Source organism: Synchiropus splendidus, chromosome 1, assembly GCF_027744825.2.
Source record: "Synchiropus splendidus isolate RoL2022-P1 chromosome 1, RoL_Sspl_1.0, whole genome shotgun sequence".
Lineage (NCBI taxonomy): Eukaryota > Metazoa > Chordata > Actinopteri > Syngnathiformes > Callionymidae > Synchiropus > Synchiropus splendidus.
Window position 1 is genome coordinate 5,699,937 of NC_071334.1, and position 19,219 is coordinate 5,719,155.

At 43.1% G+C, this 19,219-nt stretch overlaps 2 protein-coding genes across 2 annotated transcripts in view; one reads left to right on the top strand and one right to left on the bottom strand.

Annotated features, from left to right (window-relative positions):
* mthfs (5,10-methenyltetrahydrofolate synthetase (5-formyltetrahydrofolate cyclo-ligase)) overlaps window positions 1–502 on the bottom strand; it is a 5,146-nt gene extending 4,644 nt beyond the window's left edge. Inside the window, exon 1 of the mRNA XM_053885791.1 lies at window positions 212–502. Coding sequence (XP_053741766.1) covers window positions 212–322 — 111 coding nt within the window. The 5' untranslated portion in view covers window positions 323–502. The remainder of the gene's footprint in view (window positions 1–211) is intronic.
* Window positions 503–2,660: 2,158 nt separating this feature from the next.
* Window positions 2,661–11,720, top strand: fah (fumarylacetoacetate hydrolase (fumarylacetoacetase)). The gene is made up of 14 exons (XM_053854572.1): window positions 2,661–2,797; window positions 2,912–3,022; window positions 3,762–3,883; window positions 4,345–4,394; window positions 5,714–5,804; window positions 6,077–6,174; window positions 6,242–6,294; window positions 6,369–6,468; window positions 8,942–9,072; window positions 10,013–10,088; window positions 10,267–10,313; window positions 10,559–10,660; window positions 10,732–10,849; window positions 11,442–11,720. Exons 1-14 carry the CDS (start codon window positions 2,717–2,719, stop codon window positions 11,516–11,518), a joined length of 1,257 nt encoding a protein of 418 aa, XP_053710547.1. The 5' UTR covers window positions 2,661–2,716; the 3' UTR covers window positions 11,519–11,720.
* Window positions 11,721–19,219: the final 7,499 nt, after the last annotated feature.

Consider the following 19,219-nt stretch of genomic DNA (forward strand, 5'->3'; position numbering starts at 1 on the left):
ACACACACACACACACACACACACACACACACACACACACACACACACATATATATATATATATATATATATATATATATATATATATATATATATATATATATATATATATATATATATATATATATATATATATATGAGATGACATATGTTATGCTTTACACTTGTATTCACGTCTATCAACAGAGAAACTGGTGCTGGCGGACCGTACCTTCTGCGACACCACCAGGGACTGACGCTGCTTCTCCTCGTCACTCAACAAGGCGACACGCCGCTTGATTTCCCTCCTCAGCGCCTGTTTAGCAGCGCGTAGCGACGCCATTCCAAACGCTTTACTTCCACATCGGACGCTGCAGTGTTTTACTGCCTGGGAGCAAGTTCGACATCCAGTGCACGACACTGGTTAAACAGTAACTGGTGTGTCGAAACGTCCAAGCTGCGGTGGATCGAACACAGATTAAACAGAAACATGTGTTTGAGATGACAGTTCACACGCGCACCAGGGATGTGACGTCACAGCACGACCGGAAATACAGTATTAGAAAACACTTTGGGACAAGAATCATTGTACATTTTAAATGAGTTGCAGATAAAAAAAATATAAATAACAGTCAATGTCATTAAAATGTTTCGTTGACGCCGATCAACAGGGTTTCACCACAGTTGTATTATTTCACTCGCGTTTGACGGCATATATTTGTATATATCGTTTTCACCTGTAAAGTAATTATTGTGAGGGCGATATGCAACAAGACTGACATTCTGCGCAGCCAATCGGCATATTCGCAGGGGCGTGCTTTGTGGAAACTGACCAATCAGCGCTCGCATATTCGGAAGAGAGGCAAATAAGTTTAATAGGCATTTTATTTGTGGTCGGTGACAAAGTTTACTCACAATAAAGCTAAAAACCTCTTCTCGTTTTTTTTTTGTTTGCTTGCTCTTTTTGTTTTCATGATCTTACAGGCATGATCTTTACAGGCAGAAAAATTGTAGTTGTGATTGATGATGACTTGTTATTTATTTACATTACATTTACTTGACAATAAATAATAAATGATGAATTGAAATTAGTGCTGTCGGTCAATTAAAAAAAAATAAATCAAATTAATTACAGGATTTTGTAATTAATCGCATTTTTATGTCATATCTGCTAAAGGTCTCCTGATAAAGAATTTGAGTTCTAGGATATTAAAACATTGCAGTGCATGACTCATCAATTTAATACAGTAAGAAGAGAAGATTTGAAATCCAGTTGTTTATTGGTGAACTGTGCTTCATGAATGAACTCCAAAAGTAAAGGTCAAGCACATCCACACACCAGTGAGGCCAGGTGCATTATTCAACAATGTAAAACTAATACAGCAATACAGTGAAATACATAAAATAAGGCTGTCTTCAAAAATGTAAAACATAAGGCTGTTGTAATGTAATACAAATACAGCGATTCAGTTAAATAACTAAAATAAAGCTGTCCTAAAAATTGTAAAACAAATAGAGCGATTCAGTTAAATAAATAAAATAAGGCTGTTTTCAAAAATGCAATACAAATACAGCGATTCAGTTAAATAACTAAAATAAAGCTGTCTTCAAAAATGTAATACAAACAGCAATACAGTTAAATAACTAAAATAAAGTGGTCTTCAAAAATGTAAAAAAATAGAGCAATTCAGTTAAATAAATAAAATAAGGCTGTTTTAAAAAATGTAATACAAATACAGCGACTCAGTTAAATAAATAAAATTCTGAAATAAAATAAGGCTGTCTCAAATAGGCACTAAAGCTCAATATAGCAATTCAAAAATGAATAATAGCAGTATAACACATCTCTAAATGAGGCAAAATGAAGAACCGTTTGATACTCATAATTAATTGCGTTACATTTTTAACACGTTAAATTGCGGCGTAATTAATTAATCGAATTAATCGAATGACAGCACTAATTGAAACATGTTGTTCCTGTCCCACAAACAAGGCAAATTGGTTCCAAAAAAAAAATCTTGCTGTGGAGACGAAACAGCAATGCAATGTCACTCCATCATTAAAAAAAAAAAAAAGTCTGCTCCTGCACATTACTTTCTCATTTTTACTTTCTCTATTTTACTCTATTTCATTCTGCTGTTACTCTGTACTACCACATTTTAGTATGAACAAAGTCTGTCTGTCCACAGGATGACATCTATGGTGACTGTTATTGTGACATTTCATCCTATTTAAGCCATGTTTCTCAATGAACGTCATTTATATATTTACTCCTTTTCATTCTCATGATAAGATTTATTGAATTTTCTGATATTTCTTTCAATTTTTTTTTTTGTCTCGTCATTCAACGGAATGTTTTCAATTAACTAACGTGAATGAATGACATGACATGACCTTGAATTAGTTTTGCCAGAAGCAAACCTCCATAACCATACTTCGGTAACAGAATCCCAAAACACAACTTAATATTGAACGCTGCAATAACTCGACTTGTCGTCTCAGAGGCGCTGATTTAACAGACAGTGGATGCATATTTAAACGGCAGCAAACGCCTTTCTGGCAGAAATAATTATGGGCAAAACTTTCCTCCAAGGTTAGGGGCGGGATCAGGGCGGATGCTGCAGCCTGAATGTGATTGGCTGCGCAGGAAGAGGAGGGTCTGTTCAAAGGTTGGAGGAGAACATCTGGAAGAGCTTATGCATCCAGTCAGTCCCTGAAAAGGCCTCCCAGACTCAAGATGTCCTTCATCCCGGTGCCTGCAAACTCAGACTTTTCCTTCCAGAACCTTCCATATGGCGTTTTCTCCACCGCTGACAACGTAAGTCTCTCTGAACTTGTGACGGAGGTTTTCCATTCAACGCTATGTCAGTGGAGAAATGCAGGTGAGATCTATGTGTATCGTGATGCTTGTGTTTGATCCATGCGTCCGCAGCCTCGTTGCAGGATCGGAGTGGCCATCGGGGACCAGATCCTGGACCTCAGCGTCATCCTCTCCCTCTTTCAGGGGCCACTCATGTCCAAGAATCAGGGTGTCTTTGAGCAGGTGGGCTGTCCGCACACGACTGGAGCAGCACTGGTGAAGTCATGACATCACATCTGAATCTCCAGTGAATGAAACTGAGGGCCACTCGGGGGCCTCCACCAGAGCCACACGTGGGGAAGTGTTACGCGATACTGCGTCCAAGTGAGAAGAGGCTCATGGCTCAGTAACATATCAGACAGTAATTTAGTATATTTGAGCACTCCTCTACACACACACCGTTTCTCTAGGGACCTCTCACTGACATAACCCTTTCCCCAGCCTCTCACCCGAAACGCAACCATCCAAAACACATGGCTCACCTGAACCAGGACTCTGAGCCAAACTGAGACCGAACTATAATGACCCAGTTACTTGAAAGTTTTCATCCTCAAATTGAGGCTTGGACTTGTGGGGTCCGGTAAAAATGTCCCCACACTTAAGTATAGCTGTACAAACACACAAACTGTTGAACAGTTGATCGCAGTTAAGTTAAGATATTTACATTTTTTGCCCTTGAATTCATCAGATTTGTGCCGGAATAACTAAAACACACTGAAGGATAAGGTTGTATTTCCTGTGTGGTAGTGGGAAGATACTGCTCCGGTACTATGAAGCGTAGTGTTAAGGTAAATAATCGCAAGTGTTTCTTTCGGTTTGGGGCCTCAAGTGTGACAGTTACTATTAAGACCACTCGTTTGCGTTTTGTGGTTTTTATTTTACAACACAAATGCTAAACTCCTAAAATCTTTTTTATTTCCAGCCCACCCTTAACGCTTTCATGGCTCTGGGATTCGAGGCCTGGAAGGAGACGAGAGCAACCCTGAAGAGCCTTCTGTCGGCCACCGACAGCACGCTGAGAGATGATGTCAGTCTTCGCAGCAGGTACCAGAAAGGGAACATGTTAGCGACGTCAGTGATGCTTAGCATCCGTTTTAAACTACAGAAAATGATTCTGATTCATACAGTGTTTTCAAGGGGATGGATGAAACAGTGTCCTCATGTACAGAGGCCACTAGATGGTGCTCTTGTTCAGACATGATGTGAGGCTTTGTTGCATTCACTGTTCAAGTCCAAAGCTTTTACAGCAGACAGCGCCATCTGGTGGCCTCTGAATATCAGAACACTGTTTCATGAAGCTTCATCAACCCTTCACTACCTTCACCCAGAGTACAAATCATTTGAATGAGTATATTTTGGAATTATCTTGATGTGATGAACTGTGAAGGAGCTAGGGTCATTGTGTCAATGTGTGTGTCTGATCACGACAGGTGAGTGAGTTCACGGCTCGCTGAGTCAGCATGTTCCGAGCGTTTGAATTCCAGGTTGCCTCTTTGTGTCTCCAGAGCGTTTGTCCATCAGAGCGCAGCCACCATGCATCTGCCTGCAGAGATCGGTGAGCTAGACCTATCACACCTTGACTGGCTCGCACATCAGAATCAGTGTATATATATATAATAATTATGATTACTTATATTACAACATTATTACGATTATTTAATTACCAAAATAATGTCGTTTAATGGAACTGTTAGCTCTCCAGACAACAGGGAACCTTTGTCAGTGCAGGAGTTCCTGCTCCACTGATCCCACTGATGCACAAGACACGTGGCAGCTAGGATGAGAACAACAACAACAAACACGGAGGAATCATCCCTGAACCAAAGCAAACAAAAGCATCTGTTTGTTTTGTTTGCTGTGGTTCAGGGAGGTTATTCACTACACAATGACCAGGATTTCCACTGCTCTGAATGGACTTGACATTCTTATAACGTTGAAATTCTTATTCAAATATTTTCAGGACATTAAAAGAGCTTTAGTTTAAATAAGGTGATATAAAAACTTTAATACAGCCACCATCCTGATTTATTGTGTCAAACTGATGCAAAATAAACGGTTGTTTAAATGTATTCATCATTTGATTCAGTAATATATATATATATATATATATATATATATATATATATATATATATCGTCGGTATTGTCCTGCAATGAACTTGCTCCTCACCAGACTGACCAGTGAACAGAAGACTGAAACGATAGTTCTGCACTGTAAAGCTGAGCATCTTAACATGTTACCGGCTATTTGTAAGCCACACCCTGTGAGGACCTGACCTTCATGGCTCAGTCCAAACAAAGGCCACATGCACCCGTCGCCCATATCACACTGTGGCACACTGACAGGGTCCAAATTTGGTTTGTTCCTAGTTTGCAGTGGTTAGTACCTGTCTAAATACCGGACACTCTGATGTCCTTTCAGTTCTTGAGGTCAAAGAAGATGCTGAGTTTGAGTTGTTTACAGCAGCAGTCGCTCATTTGTTGTCAAGAGGGGACGTGACTCAGTGTGTTTTGGTGCAAGATAAACAGTTCACAAAGTTCTAGTATGGAAATAAGCATCTGCATCAACAACTTTTCTTTAAAATTACAACTGAAAACATGTTTATTCTCCCTAAAATCAGTGTCACAGGTGGAAGCCGTGCGTGCAACAGGGAACTATAAATTTGCAAAGTCAATTCAATATTATGGTTTGACCTGTATTTGTGCGGAAATAGCACCAGTTTCGAGTGACGCAATGATCAAGACTCTAGGTGGTTAAGAAGATGTGGGCAGCAGTTGAAGGCACAACCATGGCCGTGCCACCAGAGGGCGCGCTTTACCCTCTATAGACCAGCACTGGCTTCCTCTGTAAGCGCAATTCTCCCCGCTGCCGCAGGTGACTACACGGACTTCTACTCCTCCAGAGATCACGCCACGAACGTGGGCATCATGTTCCGGGGCAAAGAAAACGCTCTCATGCCAAACTGGTGAGTCTGGCGACACATCGCTTCAGAATGGTCCAACAATAACACCCTAAGAGTTGCTCACGTGTATATATATATATATATATATATATATATATATATATATATATATATATATATATATATATATATATATATATATATATATATATAAGCCATGATAAGTTATATTTTTTATTAGAAGTAAAAAATAAAACTGTCGAATGAGTTGGCTGTATTTTCCATGTTAATATGGCAAATTGAATGTGTGAGGTGTTGTCCACTCCCCTCCGCAGGCTGAGGCTCCCGGTGGGATACCACGGCCGGGCGTCGTCAGTGATGGTCTCCGGGACACCCCTGCGTCGGCCGTCGGGACAGATGAGGCCTGATCAAAGTATAAATGCTTTGCACGGTAAACTCCCTTCAGTTCCCAATGAAGACGGTTGCTGTCTGCCCTGCAGCCAAACCACCCGTGTTCGGCCCTTCCAAGCAGCTGGACATCGAACTGGAGATGGTAACTTGCTACTTATTTAGCTCTCATGAAAGCTGTGTAGTGATGAGACCTACGTTGTGTTTGTGTCTGTTCAGGCCTTCTTTGTTGGAGGAGGAAACACTCTGGGAGAGCCCATACCCATCGAGAAGGCCCACCAGCACATCTTCGGCATGGTGCTGATGAACGACTGGAGCGGTGAGATGCACAAACTGAGATTCTGTCATGTGAAGGAGTGGATACACAGAGGTTCGCCATGTTACTGGAGTGATGGGCTGGTTGTCATGGTGGCTCAGGGGAACAGACCCAATACAATCGAGTACAATCGAGGTTAAGTTTAACGCAATTTATAAACAAGAAAATAACAGGGCACATACAGGAAACAACTAAACTAACAACAACAAACAACAAACTAAAGACGTTACCAAAACGCACAGTGAGGGAAACACTCAGGGACGGGGGAAACCTGAAACAGAAAAGAGGCGAATTATAATCAAGCCTAACTAACAGGGACAACCAAAATGCACTCCGATAAACTCACGAGGCCCAAACAACGAAAACAGCCAACCATAGAAAACAGGACATGAGTACAAAAAACTCTCACACAAAGCATAAACGCTGCTATAAAAAGGACAGAAAATAAAGTAGAAGGAAACCGAGGAAGAGGCAGAAAAGGCGCGCACAATCGAAAGATAACAAAGACCACGATAGGACAAGTCTCGAAGGGAACTTTAACGGTGGACGCAGACCAACCATCTGGCAGTGTAGACTGGAACCAAGGTGTAGAAATGGGTTCCAGCTGCGCCGCTGTGGAGGGAGGGAACCAAAGAAACGGAAACAACAGGCAAGAGGTAACAAAATAAAAGCACACAAAAACCGAAACACGACACTGGTGAGGTTTCATGAAACAGTGTCTTCATTTTCAGAGCCCACTAGATGGCTCTAAAATCACTGGCTTTGAACAACTATTGAAATGAAACCTTACATCATTTTTAAAACCAAGAGCGCCACCTACTGACCTCTGAAAACGAGGACAGCTAGCTCTAGTTGAAGTGCTTGAGTTATAGTTGAAGTATACAGTATTTTAGCCATGACATTTTATCGGTTGGCTGTACGAAACGCTGACTAACCACATAATATTTCAATGCTATAACGTCTGGAAATGAAGGAACATTTTTGTTTCTATATAATGTAAATAATCATTCATATAATAATGTCAGTATTTCTTCCTCTCCGTAGCTGAAACTCAAACACAAATCTTGGTTTGGTTCCATGTCCTTATTCCAAGGCCTCGCTGTAATTCTTAATCCCATGGTCTTTGCAGCGGTGGACGCTGTGGCAGAAACATCATGGCTTTCTTTATGTCATCACAATTTTAAGTATTTTTGAGACTCATTTGCTAGTCTCAACTACTCAAAGGAGCAGGGAAAAAATCAGATAATTTAGGACAAGGAAGAGATCTTGGTCCGTATGTCCAAAGGACGTAAACATAACACAAGGTAAACAACAACACTGATGAAGAACAGCATAAAAGATGGGTTTCAATCATCATGGTGTATCAAACACTTGGTAGCTTTTTTGAACAGAAGACAAACTTAAACATTTTGAACAGGAGGGATGACATTACTCTCTCATCTTTTACAAAGTAGAGATCATGACCGAGACCTGTCGTAGATTGTTAGCGGGGAAAACCAACTTTATCTGACTTGCACTGTTTGGCATACAGTTCCTAATTTGCCTTCTTTGTCATGTTTCCTGAGTTTTAGGGAAGTTTACAGACAAATCTTTCACAGTCACTTGCTCATATTGCATTGTGACAGAAATAACTTTGACGCTCATAGAGGTTTCAAGTGAGACACTAGTTAGAGGCGCGTCAGGTTGAAATAAATGACTCAGACTCAATGTTGTGACGCGGAGGATAGGGCAGTGCATCGATGAGCATAGATCTATAGTATATAGAACGTGACAGAGACGACAACATGTTCAAATCTTCCTGTTGCCCTACTTTAGGTCTTTGTCATCTGTTAAATCCAAAACGCTTTGCTCGGTCCCCACAGGTTATTTCAGATCGATGCTGGACCAAATGGCTCCATCCATCCCCTTCCACTTCTCTCTCCAGTCATCTATTTTCATGTGACACTCTTTCCTGAGCGGCCACTCTGCAGATGAAGCCAGAAATGGGCACAGAACTGCAGCGTGACTGCAGGAGGACGGAGTGTTATCTTGCACCTCCACCTGCACCGCTGTGCCACTGTAAACGTTGTGCATCAGTCAGAAAACAAATTGCATCTCAGCGTGCAGCAGACGCTGAAGTTGTAGTGGTAGTAGACCTTAATATTTAAAAGTAGATAATGTATGCATAAGTGAAACCTGCTCCACTCTGGTCCCAGTTTTAATCTCAGCTCTCCAACATGTTGAATAACTTCTGACACTCACTGAGACATTTTTTTTTTTTTTGCTGAGTGAGCAGCTGGTAACTGAATTGATGGAGCTATTTCTTCACGCTTCATTGCGGAAGCTCTCAGAAGAGCAGCCTGTGCCGGGTTCACCGCAGGCATTCCCAAAATTGATACCAGTGATACTGCACTTGTAGCAGAATGATGTCTGTCTTTTTTGGTTCTCCTCCCCACGGTTCTCACATTAAGGCCTTTTATGTTTGTCTCTCTTGCAGCGCGCGACATCCAAGCCTGGGAATATGTTCCCCTTGGACCTTTCCTTGGGAAGAATTTTGGTACCACCATCTCTCCATGGGTGGTTCCGATGGAGGCCTTGCTACCATTTGCTGTCCCCAATGCTCTTCAGGTACATGAGCTGGAATCTTACAGTGCTCTAGAAGTTCAAGGTTGTTACGTTGGTATTGCTGTTCACCGATATATCCACTAGGGGGAGCAGCCTGGAGTCAAATGTTTATGACAGCAACAAACTCCAAAACCAACATGCACGACTGTGGATTGATGATTTAGCTCTTACACAAAAGGTGGAAACAGAGGCAGCGTTGTAGGAGCCGGTGGTCGGTGAGGAAGTTAAATATAACGCCACTGGAGGACGGAGACTTTCCGCCATTTTGATGTCTTCTTCGTGTCTCATTAGAGCGACGTATCGAATCCGTATGGTTTTTGTCCGTAGGCTTTGTGGAAACATCCAGAAATATTGAGGAAATGAACACAGACCTGGGGCAGAAGGATCCGTCCGTATCCGGATCCCTACCAGGACATTATTAAGGGGCGTAAATGGGCCTTAAGAATGACTGAATGTCATCGTGTCGTAGGGTTTCCTCGGAACTGAAACACACATGAATGGTGTAGGTGCTGTAAAAAACAAATACACAAGATAGTGTCAAAAAAATTTGGTTCAGATAAAACTCCTACCCTGAAAGCAGTTTAGAAATGTGAAGTGGTGAAAGGATCCCTGCAAGAAATGACTGGTTTACGGATCAAGTATGTGCTGACAAATTCCACAGGCAATTGCTGGAAAGATACTGGGGTCCTGTTTATTCTGGTACCAGATCATGGTGCTTCTAGAGGTCTTGGGTTGAGTTCAACCCCTTTGCTGCTACTCAGCAAATAGAACCGGATTAAACCCTCCCCAAGAACTGGCCTTTTTCATGCAGTGGATGTTTCACTCTTTTGAGCTCCTTTGATGATCAAAGGAGCTCAGGTGGAGAGACTCCAACAGAGTTCGCTGACATGCTGGACTCTCCAGTTCCAGTAATGCTTTTTTTTTGTCACCATTGCCCCCACAGGACCCGGAGCCCCTCCCATACCTGCAACACACAGACCCGTACACTTTCAACATCAACCTCTTCGTGTCAGTGAAAGGTAGTGTGTCTTTCACCTAAGGCCACACACACACCTTCAGCTGTCCATTAAGTTTTTGAAACGCGTCTCTCTCCTCTTCCATCCGTGAAAATGAATTTTTAAAGCCAATCCTTACACCTTTTTCACCGTGAGACTTTCCCTTCACCGCACAGTCTCACTCAGAGTCTGCTTCTTCCAGGGCAAGGCATGGCTGAGTCAGCGGTCATCTGCAAGTCAAACTTCAAGGTAAGAGCGCTACTTCATATTCATGCTGTGTTCTTTATATCTCTCACCTACACCCACGAAAGTACTGCTTGACTTCAGTGCATCCTGCTTCTATATCCACACGTTAAATATTATATCCAGACTTTCTGGCAGGGCTGGTCATATACATGAACAGATATTGTCGGGAGTATACATTTAGGCTTCAAGTCTCTTTTCAGTTTGAGACAGACCAAAGTACTTTGGTCATAACTGTCCTCTGTGTGTAGCACATGTACTGGACCATGAAGCAGCAACTGGCCCATCACACTGTCAACGGCTGTAACCTGCGACCCGGTGACCTGCTGGCTTCTGGAACCATCAGTGGACCGGTGAGTGCCACACCACCCTCATCTGTGGTGAAGAGTTTTTTTTTTTAAACATCTTGTTTCTGCTCCCTCAGGATCCAGAGAGTTTCGGTTCCATGCTGGAGCTGTCGTGGAGAGGATCCAAGACTATTGATCTGGGAGGCGGAGAAACTAGAACCTTCCTGTTGGACGGAGATGAAGTTACCATCACAGGTGGATTGAAACTCTGACCCTTGCCTGAGGGAGCACTTCAGAAGTAGAGCGTTCACTGTGGATGTGTTGACAGACTGTGCGGTTGAATGTCAAGGGTCCTGTCGCCTGAATTCTCTTCCAAAGAAACAGGCTCAAGTTGGGAGATGGTTTTCAGAGGCCACCAGGTGGCGCTGTCCGCTGTTAAATGTTTGGACTTGAACCACTAATTCAATCAAACCTCACATCATTTCTAAACCAAGAGCTCCATCTAGTGGCCTCTGAAAATGAGGACACTGTTTCATTCACCCTGCAATACTGTTTCGTGAAGCCTCATCTGCCAGTCACATTGTTCATACGGCATGTTTATGCCTAGCATAAACATGGCGTATGAACAATAACCACACATTCTGTCCCCGAAATGACCTGAAAGTTGTTTGCTGGTTTTTGGCAGCAGTACTTCTAGACAGTGCAGTGCATGTGAGCAGCAGTGGTGAGAACTTTCACACCCTTCTCACATCCACCTCTGAGATCCAAATGATGTTGTTCAGTGGAAGCCTGAGTGAACTTCTCAGGTCGTCTGTGACTGACCTTCTGACTCTCCATCCCTCCCCAGGACACTGTGAAGGAGAGGGCTACAGGGTGGGCTTTGGAAGCTGCAGCGGCACCGTCCTGCCGGCCCGGCAACACTGAAACACATGCCTGGGTAGAAAGGACCTGATGTCGGCGCTGGTTAATAATTGATGCTCACCTCTCTGAGCACTGACCTTGTTACTGAAAGCCTCTGCAATATTGATTCCACCTTGCGTCACTCTGTGGCTCCTACATCAGTGTTATTATTCATCTGTTACGTGTTTAAATGCGCTGCATAATAAAATGATGCCCTTTGATTCCACTGCTGTTGGGAGTCAGTCTGATACGCCACAGTTCTAACTGAAGAAACGGCTTCTACTGGCCCTGCTCTTTCCGCATCATGGTCTGATTCCAAGTGGAGTGGAGTTTCCACCAATGAACTTCCCTCTTGGTTGAAACCATGGTAGATCACAAAACATTCTTCTTACCCCTACTCTCCCCCCTTTTCGTCCACCTCCTCCTCTTCATCATTATTATTTTTATTGTTTCCTGACACATTTTCTGGCGCCCAAAATACGTCCCCATTCATCTGTAATACTTCCGGTCATGTGACCAGCTAAAAAACACAACACCCGGTCAAGTCAGTGACATACTGAACTTGAACTGATGTGTCTGTGGTGACCGCATGTGTTGCTACTGAGACACATTTTCCAGTGTGTCTGTACAGTTCTTTAGCCACAGAAATAATAGTTACCTGGAGGCAACTCCAGTTCTATGAGGACATGCAAAGCCCTCCAATGGCCTTCGCTATTGGTTTATTTCCTGCCCATCGTCCCTTTTTGAAACTCAGCAACACATTAAGGCCCATCTGAGAGAACCGGAGTCACCTGCAGGTAACTATTATTTCCATTGCGTACCTAAGCAAAGGCCTTAGGGATGAGTTACCTGCTAGCTGGGACGCAAAACTCTTTGACCACGAGGATCCCACCGGACCTCACTGCTCTGCAGCCGAGACCGTAGTGACCGTATCCACAACCACATTAGGCATCAATCCCGCGGACATGTCACACAAGTACAACTGCGACCATGGACGACCACGATGCAGTTGTTTTTGTCTTCTATGTTTTTATAAAGGCACGTGATTCCTGTGCTGGTTCATGATTCCAGTTCGGAACATTGGCCAGTTTGTTTCATGAGTCAGTCTCCAGGCTGGAGCCCGTCGTAATGCCTTACTTCCAGGATCAGGATCGTCTGATGCATTGGTTTGCGTGACAGAGGACGTTCACTACTGTATTTTCTGATGCTGTTGGCCAAGATTGTAGACTCAAAGCTAAAACTCTGAAATGACAAATGGATGCTGACTGTAGACGAGCGATGAAAGTGGACAAGAAGAGAACCTACTCTGCATCAGTCCCAAATGTGTTCTGCTTCAGACTCTTACCCACTTGTTGTAAATCAGGACCACCTCATGAACAAGTTTTTCAAGAAGATGTTTGAATATTTTAGATCTTTTATAGCGGGGTTCCAAACTGTGAGCCAGATAAACAGCTTTGCCATCCAGCTTTTGAAATACAGACTCATCCTGTAGCATTTACTGTCAATGAGAAAACAATCTCTGGACGTGATTTGTTCTATTTGTGTTGCAAAGAATTGTCTCTTTACTTCGTATAGAGTCCACACACGTGGTCCTCTGTCTCTGAGGTAAAGCAGGAGGAGAGTCGGTGGAGCATTCAGAGCCATTACTTTCACCGGTGAAAAATCACTAGTGGCTAACACGTCAGTCACAGTTTCTGAGGGCCTGCGGGCCTTGACAAGGAAATCTCAGTAGGAACACAGTGATGTACTCAGCCAATACCCCGCTCCATCAACCCCCCTCCTTCGGGCTGCATTGTCACGTTTGGCAGCTTTATAGCTTCACAGCAATAGTCTCATCGTAATTACTCACTTTCCACATACTGTGAGGCAAGAAAGTTGAATAACCCCCTCCCCACCTCCGATGAGCCCCTTGTTCTGTGTTGAGGCAACACGTGCTGTTTCATTGTCTTTGTCACAGCAGGGCATCTTCTCTCTTTCTTGTCACCGGCCATCCCTCTGCAGCACCACTGCTAAAACAGCAGGATCGATGCGCGATGCTACATCTGTGGGCGTCACCTTTAAAAGCGCATGTGTCATATGCCTCCGCACAACGATAAATCACAACAATCATTCATAAATTGGTGGCAATTCCTGGATATTTGACAAGATGCTGAGGTCCTCAATCTCAAGCATTTTATCCATCAACCAAGCTTGAGTAGTGAAGGGTAGATGAGGCTTCATGACACAGTATTAAACAGTAGGTGAGGTTTCATGACACAGTATTGAAGGGTAGGTGAGGCTTCATCACACAGTATTGAAGGATAGATGAGGTTTCATGACACAGTATTGAAGGGTAGGTGAGGCTTCATGACACAGTATTAAACAGTAGGTGAGGTTTCATGACACAGTATTGAAGGGTAGATGAGGTTTCATCACACAGTATTGAAGGGTAGATGAGGTTTCATGACACAGTATTGAAGGGTAGATGAGGTTTCATCACTGCATTGACAGGTAGATGAGGTTTCATGACACAGTATTGAAGGGTAAATGAGGCTTCATGACACAGTATTGAAGGGTAGATGAGGTTTCATCACACAGTATTGAAGGGTAGATGAGGTTTCATCACTGCATTGACAGGTAGATGAGGTTTCATGACACAGTATTGAAGGGTAAATGAGGCTTCATGACACAGTATTGAAGGGTAGATGAGGTTTCATCACACAGTATTGAAGGGTAGATGAGGTTTCATGACACAGTATTGAAGGGTAGATGAGGTTTCATCACTGCATTGACAGGTAGATGAGGTTTCATGACACAGTATTGAAGGGTAAATGAGGCTTCATGACACAGTATTGAAGGGTAGATGAGGTTTCATGACACAGTATTGAAGGGTAAATGAGGCTTGATGACACAGTATTGAAGGGTAGATGAGGTTTCATGACACAGTATTGAAGGGTAGATGAGGTTCCATGACACAGTATTGAAGGGTAGATGAGGTTCCATGACACAGTATTGAAGGGTAGATGAGGTTTCATGACACAGTATTGAAGGGTAGATGAGGTTTCATGACACAGTATTGAAGGGTAGATGTGAGAGTATTGAAGTATTGAAGGTTTTATGAAACAGTGTCCGGATTTTCAGTGGCCACCAGATGGTGCTGTTTGTTGTAAAATGTTGGGACTTAGCATGTTTTGCCATATGTGTGAGTACCAAGCCTCTTGTGAGGACACTTTGGCCTGTCCTCACCAGGTTTAGAGGGTTAGAGGTAGTGAGGTTTAGAAGTTATTACCATTGTGTTTATGGTAATAAACCATTGTGTTTAGGTTAGGTTCAGAGCCCCGGTTCAGGTTAGCTGTTTGTTTTGGATGGTTAGGTTTAGGAGTAGAGACTGGGGAAAGGGTTTTGTCAATGAGGGCTCCTCACAAAAACAGCGAAACAAATGTGTGTGCGTATGTTTGTGTGTGTGAGAGAGAGAGAGCTTGTTTATAGTGCCTCGTGGGGACCAATTCTTGACAACACACTATCCTTGCGGGACCTCAATTTTTAGAGTCCTGGTTAAGGTGAGCCACGTGTTTTGGATGGTTAGGCTTAGGGTGAGTTTATCCTGCACTGTAGGGACCACTTATTGACAAAACACTTTCCTTGTGGAGCCCTCATGCCTTCGTGGGGACCATTTGGCTGGACCCCGCAGAGTTAAGCCTGAATTTCAGGGTGACAGCGTGAGAGGCTGGGGAAAGGGTAATGGCAATGAGAGTTCCTCACAAGGACGTAGATACTCACATGTGTGTGTACTGTTACACACAGGCAGGTGAGCAACCTTGCCAGAGTCACAGCAGTTTCGTACCTATTCAGCTCAATCTCAAGGCTCAGGAAGCAGCTCCCAACAGAGGAAGCAGGAGAGAGTTCAGCTGTCAAACTGAATGAAATCACCGCCTGACATCCCCACCACGAGCAGCCAGGCTCATTAGCATACTACATTGTACACACCGCCAACTTGGCCTTCAAATCCCCGCGCAGCCTCCAACGTGCCCTTGACTCTGCAAGTGAGGAGAGATTTTCATGGCTAGACTATTATGCTTATTAAGTGAAACAATGGCTGAGTGGAAGAGGAGATGCTCCCAGTGGAGGAGTTTGCAGTGAATTTTCATCAGGTGCTTGGTGCGTGTGTGACCAACTTACCAAGTTGACCAAAGCAACGTTGGTTGTTCTCGCAATATTTCCAACAAACTAAACCAAATAATCCAGCCAGGAGCGTGTGGTCATCATCATCCACAAAATTTAATCCACAAAAACAAACAGGACAAAAAAAAAGAGTTTGTTCAGGTACAAGCTGAGGGACAATTCAGCCTTGTGCTGAATGGCTTTGAAAGTTGAGGCACTTTCCAGCATGCAAACACACCACTTGTTGTTCATACAGGGTGGACGCGGCGTCATCATCCCAGGCAGGCAAACAAGCTGACGGACTCAGAGTGAAACAGCACTTCCCGCATCACAATACTTGAGAGGATTCTTCGCCACTGAGCTTCAACAGCAACCGAGTCAGTGATCGGAGTGTCTTTGAAGACGTGCCGGACAACTATTGAAGACAGCTCTACGTGCGTTGGCGATGAACGCTCCGTCCCATCAAATGTGTTTCGTCCTCCCCAGCCACGCCCACTTTGCAGGGATTGGTCAGGACGAAACCTTCAGCCCGCCTCTGCTGCGAGCCACTTTAGTGCGGCGGAGGACGGAGGGTGAATGACGGAGGACTTCAACATTTGAGTCGGGAAAGATGGATGTGGATATTAGTTGCTCTTTAAGACGGTTGAAAGGAAATGGATGTAACCACAGTTCTATGAGTACAAGTGACACCCTCTGACTCACCACCCAGCTGGGGCTTAGTTTTCAATGGAGGCAGGATGAGTGTTGTGTGGGCCTTTTATAGGGCTTTATAGGGCTGCCTTGCCCCCCCTTCTGGGCACTTAATGCATTTTTTTTTTCTCAGTCTTCAGAGGTAAACCAAACAGAATACATAGAACAAATACATAAATCCAACACAAAAAAAATGAGCTGAAGATAAAATGTCAACCTTGAGAATCAACTGACAATTCCACCGAAGTACATCACAGAACAGATATTGTAGTCTGCCTGACATCTTCCTCAGTATCACTGTTGGATTGAACATTCCTTCTATATCTATCTTTATATCTTATTTATATCTTATCTGTTTTTGATGCTGAGAAATCTGAAGACCTGACACATGCAGTAAAACGATTTCACTATTACAAAACAACAACTGATTCAGTTTAATCTAGTCTACACTGAATCGCATGGATCACTCTTGGGTAAAACTGAAAATAAGAAAAAATCCATTTAAAAAAGTTCATGGAAAATACATATTAGCAGCACTAACCTGACTGACTCTCTGCATGGCAAAGCCCACATTTTTGTCTGTTCACAACTTTGTAAAGAAAACCAAACCTAGCTGAGTTGGACGCACATAATGCAAGTGCAATAGCAGAGCAGTGAGACTCAGTCATACAAGGGACAAAAATGTAAACACAGTCCGAGCCAATGACCCAACCAAAATCCCATTTTCTCCTTGAAAAACATAAACCTTTTTTACATGAGCATTCATTTTAGGCCACTACACACAATCAAAGCTGTTGCGGGACGGATTTGGCCCCCAGGTCTTGAGTTTGACACATGTACGGAATCCCAATGGCTGCATGTCTTCAGCTCTTATCCCAAGCAACCAATCCAGTGACAACATTTATGCAATACAAAAACAAATCGCCAAACAGGCAGAGAAGGACATCATTGCTCACAATTGTGTATTTCCGTGACTGGATTTAAAGGGGCACCGCTTAGACAGACCACAGTATTGCAACAGCCAAAAGAAAAAAACTATAAAAATAAATACAAAATGGAAAAAGTTCCATTATTTTAGCACGATCGGGAGATAAAACCCCTTGATACAAATTCTATGTTGTGCGTTTCATTTGTGCTTGGAAGTAGTTTCTGAGTTTCAGAATTGTAAACATAAATCTGGATCGAGAGAAGTGTACTTTAAGGTTCTACCCTTGTGCTATGTTGAAGAAATCTTCTACTATTATATGCGGTTTAAGTTTTCCTGACATTAATTCTTGAGTCTTCCGGTTTGTGAATTATGTCAAAACAAGATGAGAATTTCAGCTCACCTCTTCATATACCTGCCATACATCTGGTTCATATACATTCTTTGCTCAATAGTTTCAAGTCATTGATTTATCCTCTGATTTCTTCCCATTTATCCCAAGCTATTTATCCACGTTCACAGAAAGCTTGACCCAACCTGGGGTCCATTGGACAACATGCAGGAAAGGACATTGAAAAGTTCGGAAGTTCAAAAGTTATTTTCCCTCCAGCAAAACTAGGGTCATGTTTAGGTCTCGTGGATGTCAAATATGATTGGATGAAAATGAAACTGGGTGTTTTGTTATTGATTAATTGGTTAATTTCCTGCGGTTTTGTCGAGTGAAACCAAGGTCAAGTACTCCTCTGAGCTGAAGAAGAACTTCCACTCTGTGAGAAAATGTCATTGGCCGAACGATTCGACATATACTGCAGTCAGATTCAAATGGATTGGTTATTTACCTAATGATATGAAAGGCAGCAGTGTTACTGACTGCTAACCTCACCTAGCCGCTAACTTCTCAGCAGTACACAGTACAACTAAAATATTTCTCTCATCCAACCCCCAGACGCTGCAGTAGGAGCCCGTCGACAGAGCCTCCAGTTTGTGCTGCACTTGTTTGACTAGTGCTGTAAAGCTAACTCTACCAATGTTCATACAGGAAACAACGCAGGTAATAGCTCAGTAGTTTATGTCCTGGTTTCTTTTCTTGTGTCAATATCAGTAGAATAGCAGGGCCACGCCCCCAAACCATTTTGAGCTACGATTAAACGGAATAAAGGCCCATCTATGCTCAGCGTTACGTACAGATACGGATACGGACGGATCCTTGCGCCTTCATTTTCTCTGTGTTTCTGCGCGTTTACAGACCTAATGGAGCAGTACCACTGGTGTTGCTGTTACTACCCCATACGTAGCTCTAATGAGACACGAAGAAGACATAACAATGGCGGAAACTCTCCGTCCTCCAGTGGCGATATATTTAACAGCTACACCATCCACCACCTCCTACAACGCTGCCTCTGTTTCCTGTTTAGTGCAAGAGCTACATGATCAATACTCTTCCACAGTCGCCATGTTGGTTTTGGAGTTTGTTGTTTTAACTCTGTGCTGCTCCCCCTGGTGGATATATTGGTGAACAGCAATACCAACATAAAGAACACATGGAAGCATCTGTTCAGTGACGTTAATATTGTTTGAAACAGACTGGTACGATTTCGTACGTAAAGGGAGCATAAACGGGCCTTAAGGCTAATTTAAGATGCTGCTAAAGGACACATGCAACTGTTTCATCATGGCCTCCGACAGTGACCCAAACTTTGACACCAGGGTCATTGAGATCGGCGTAAAGGGAAAGTGCGTGCGGAAGGAGAACAGCAGCCTGCTGCTACTTCATTGTTTCCTTAGCTCAAATTCTTCCTCCACTGAACTAATGTGCTGTTTGTTTTGAACACGCTCGTGTTTCCATCAGTTGGTGACCAGTGTGTGATGTGTTCATGCTGTATATGTATATATATATCAGAGCTTTGATATAAGATCTTGTTTGATTGTCTCCTTTGTTGATGATCAGCCAATTCAGACATATCCATAAC

Coding starts and splice junctions, on each gene's coding strand:
- fah (XM_053854572.1), top strand. CDS start 2,717: ATGTCCTTCATCCCGGTGCCTGCAAACTCAGACTTTTCCTTCCAGAAC. Junction 5,805..6,076: donor AACGCTCTCATGCCAAACTG/GTGAGTCTGGCG, acceptor TCCCCTCCGCAG/GCTGAGGCTCCCGGTGGGAT. Junction 10,314..10,558: donor TCTGCAAGTCAAACTTCAAG/GTAAGAGCGCTA, acceptor CTCTGTGTGTAG/CACATGTACTGGACCATGAA.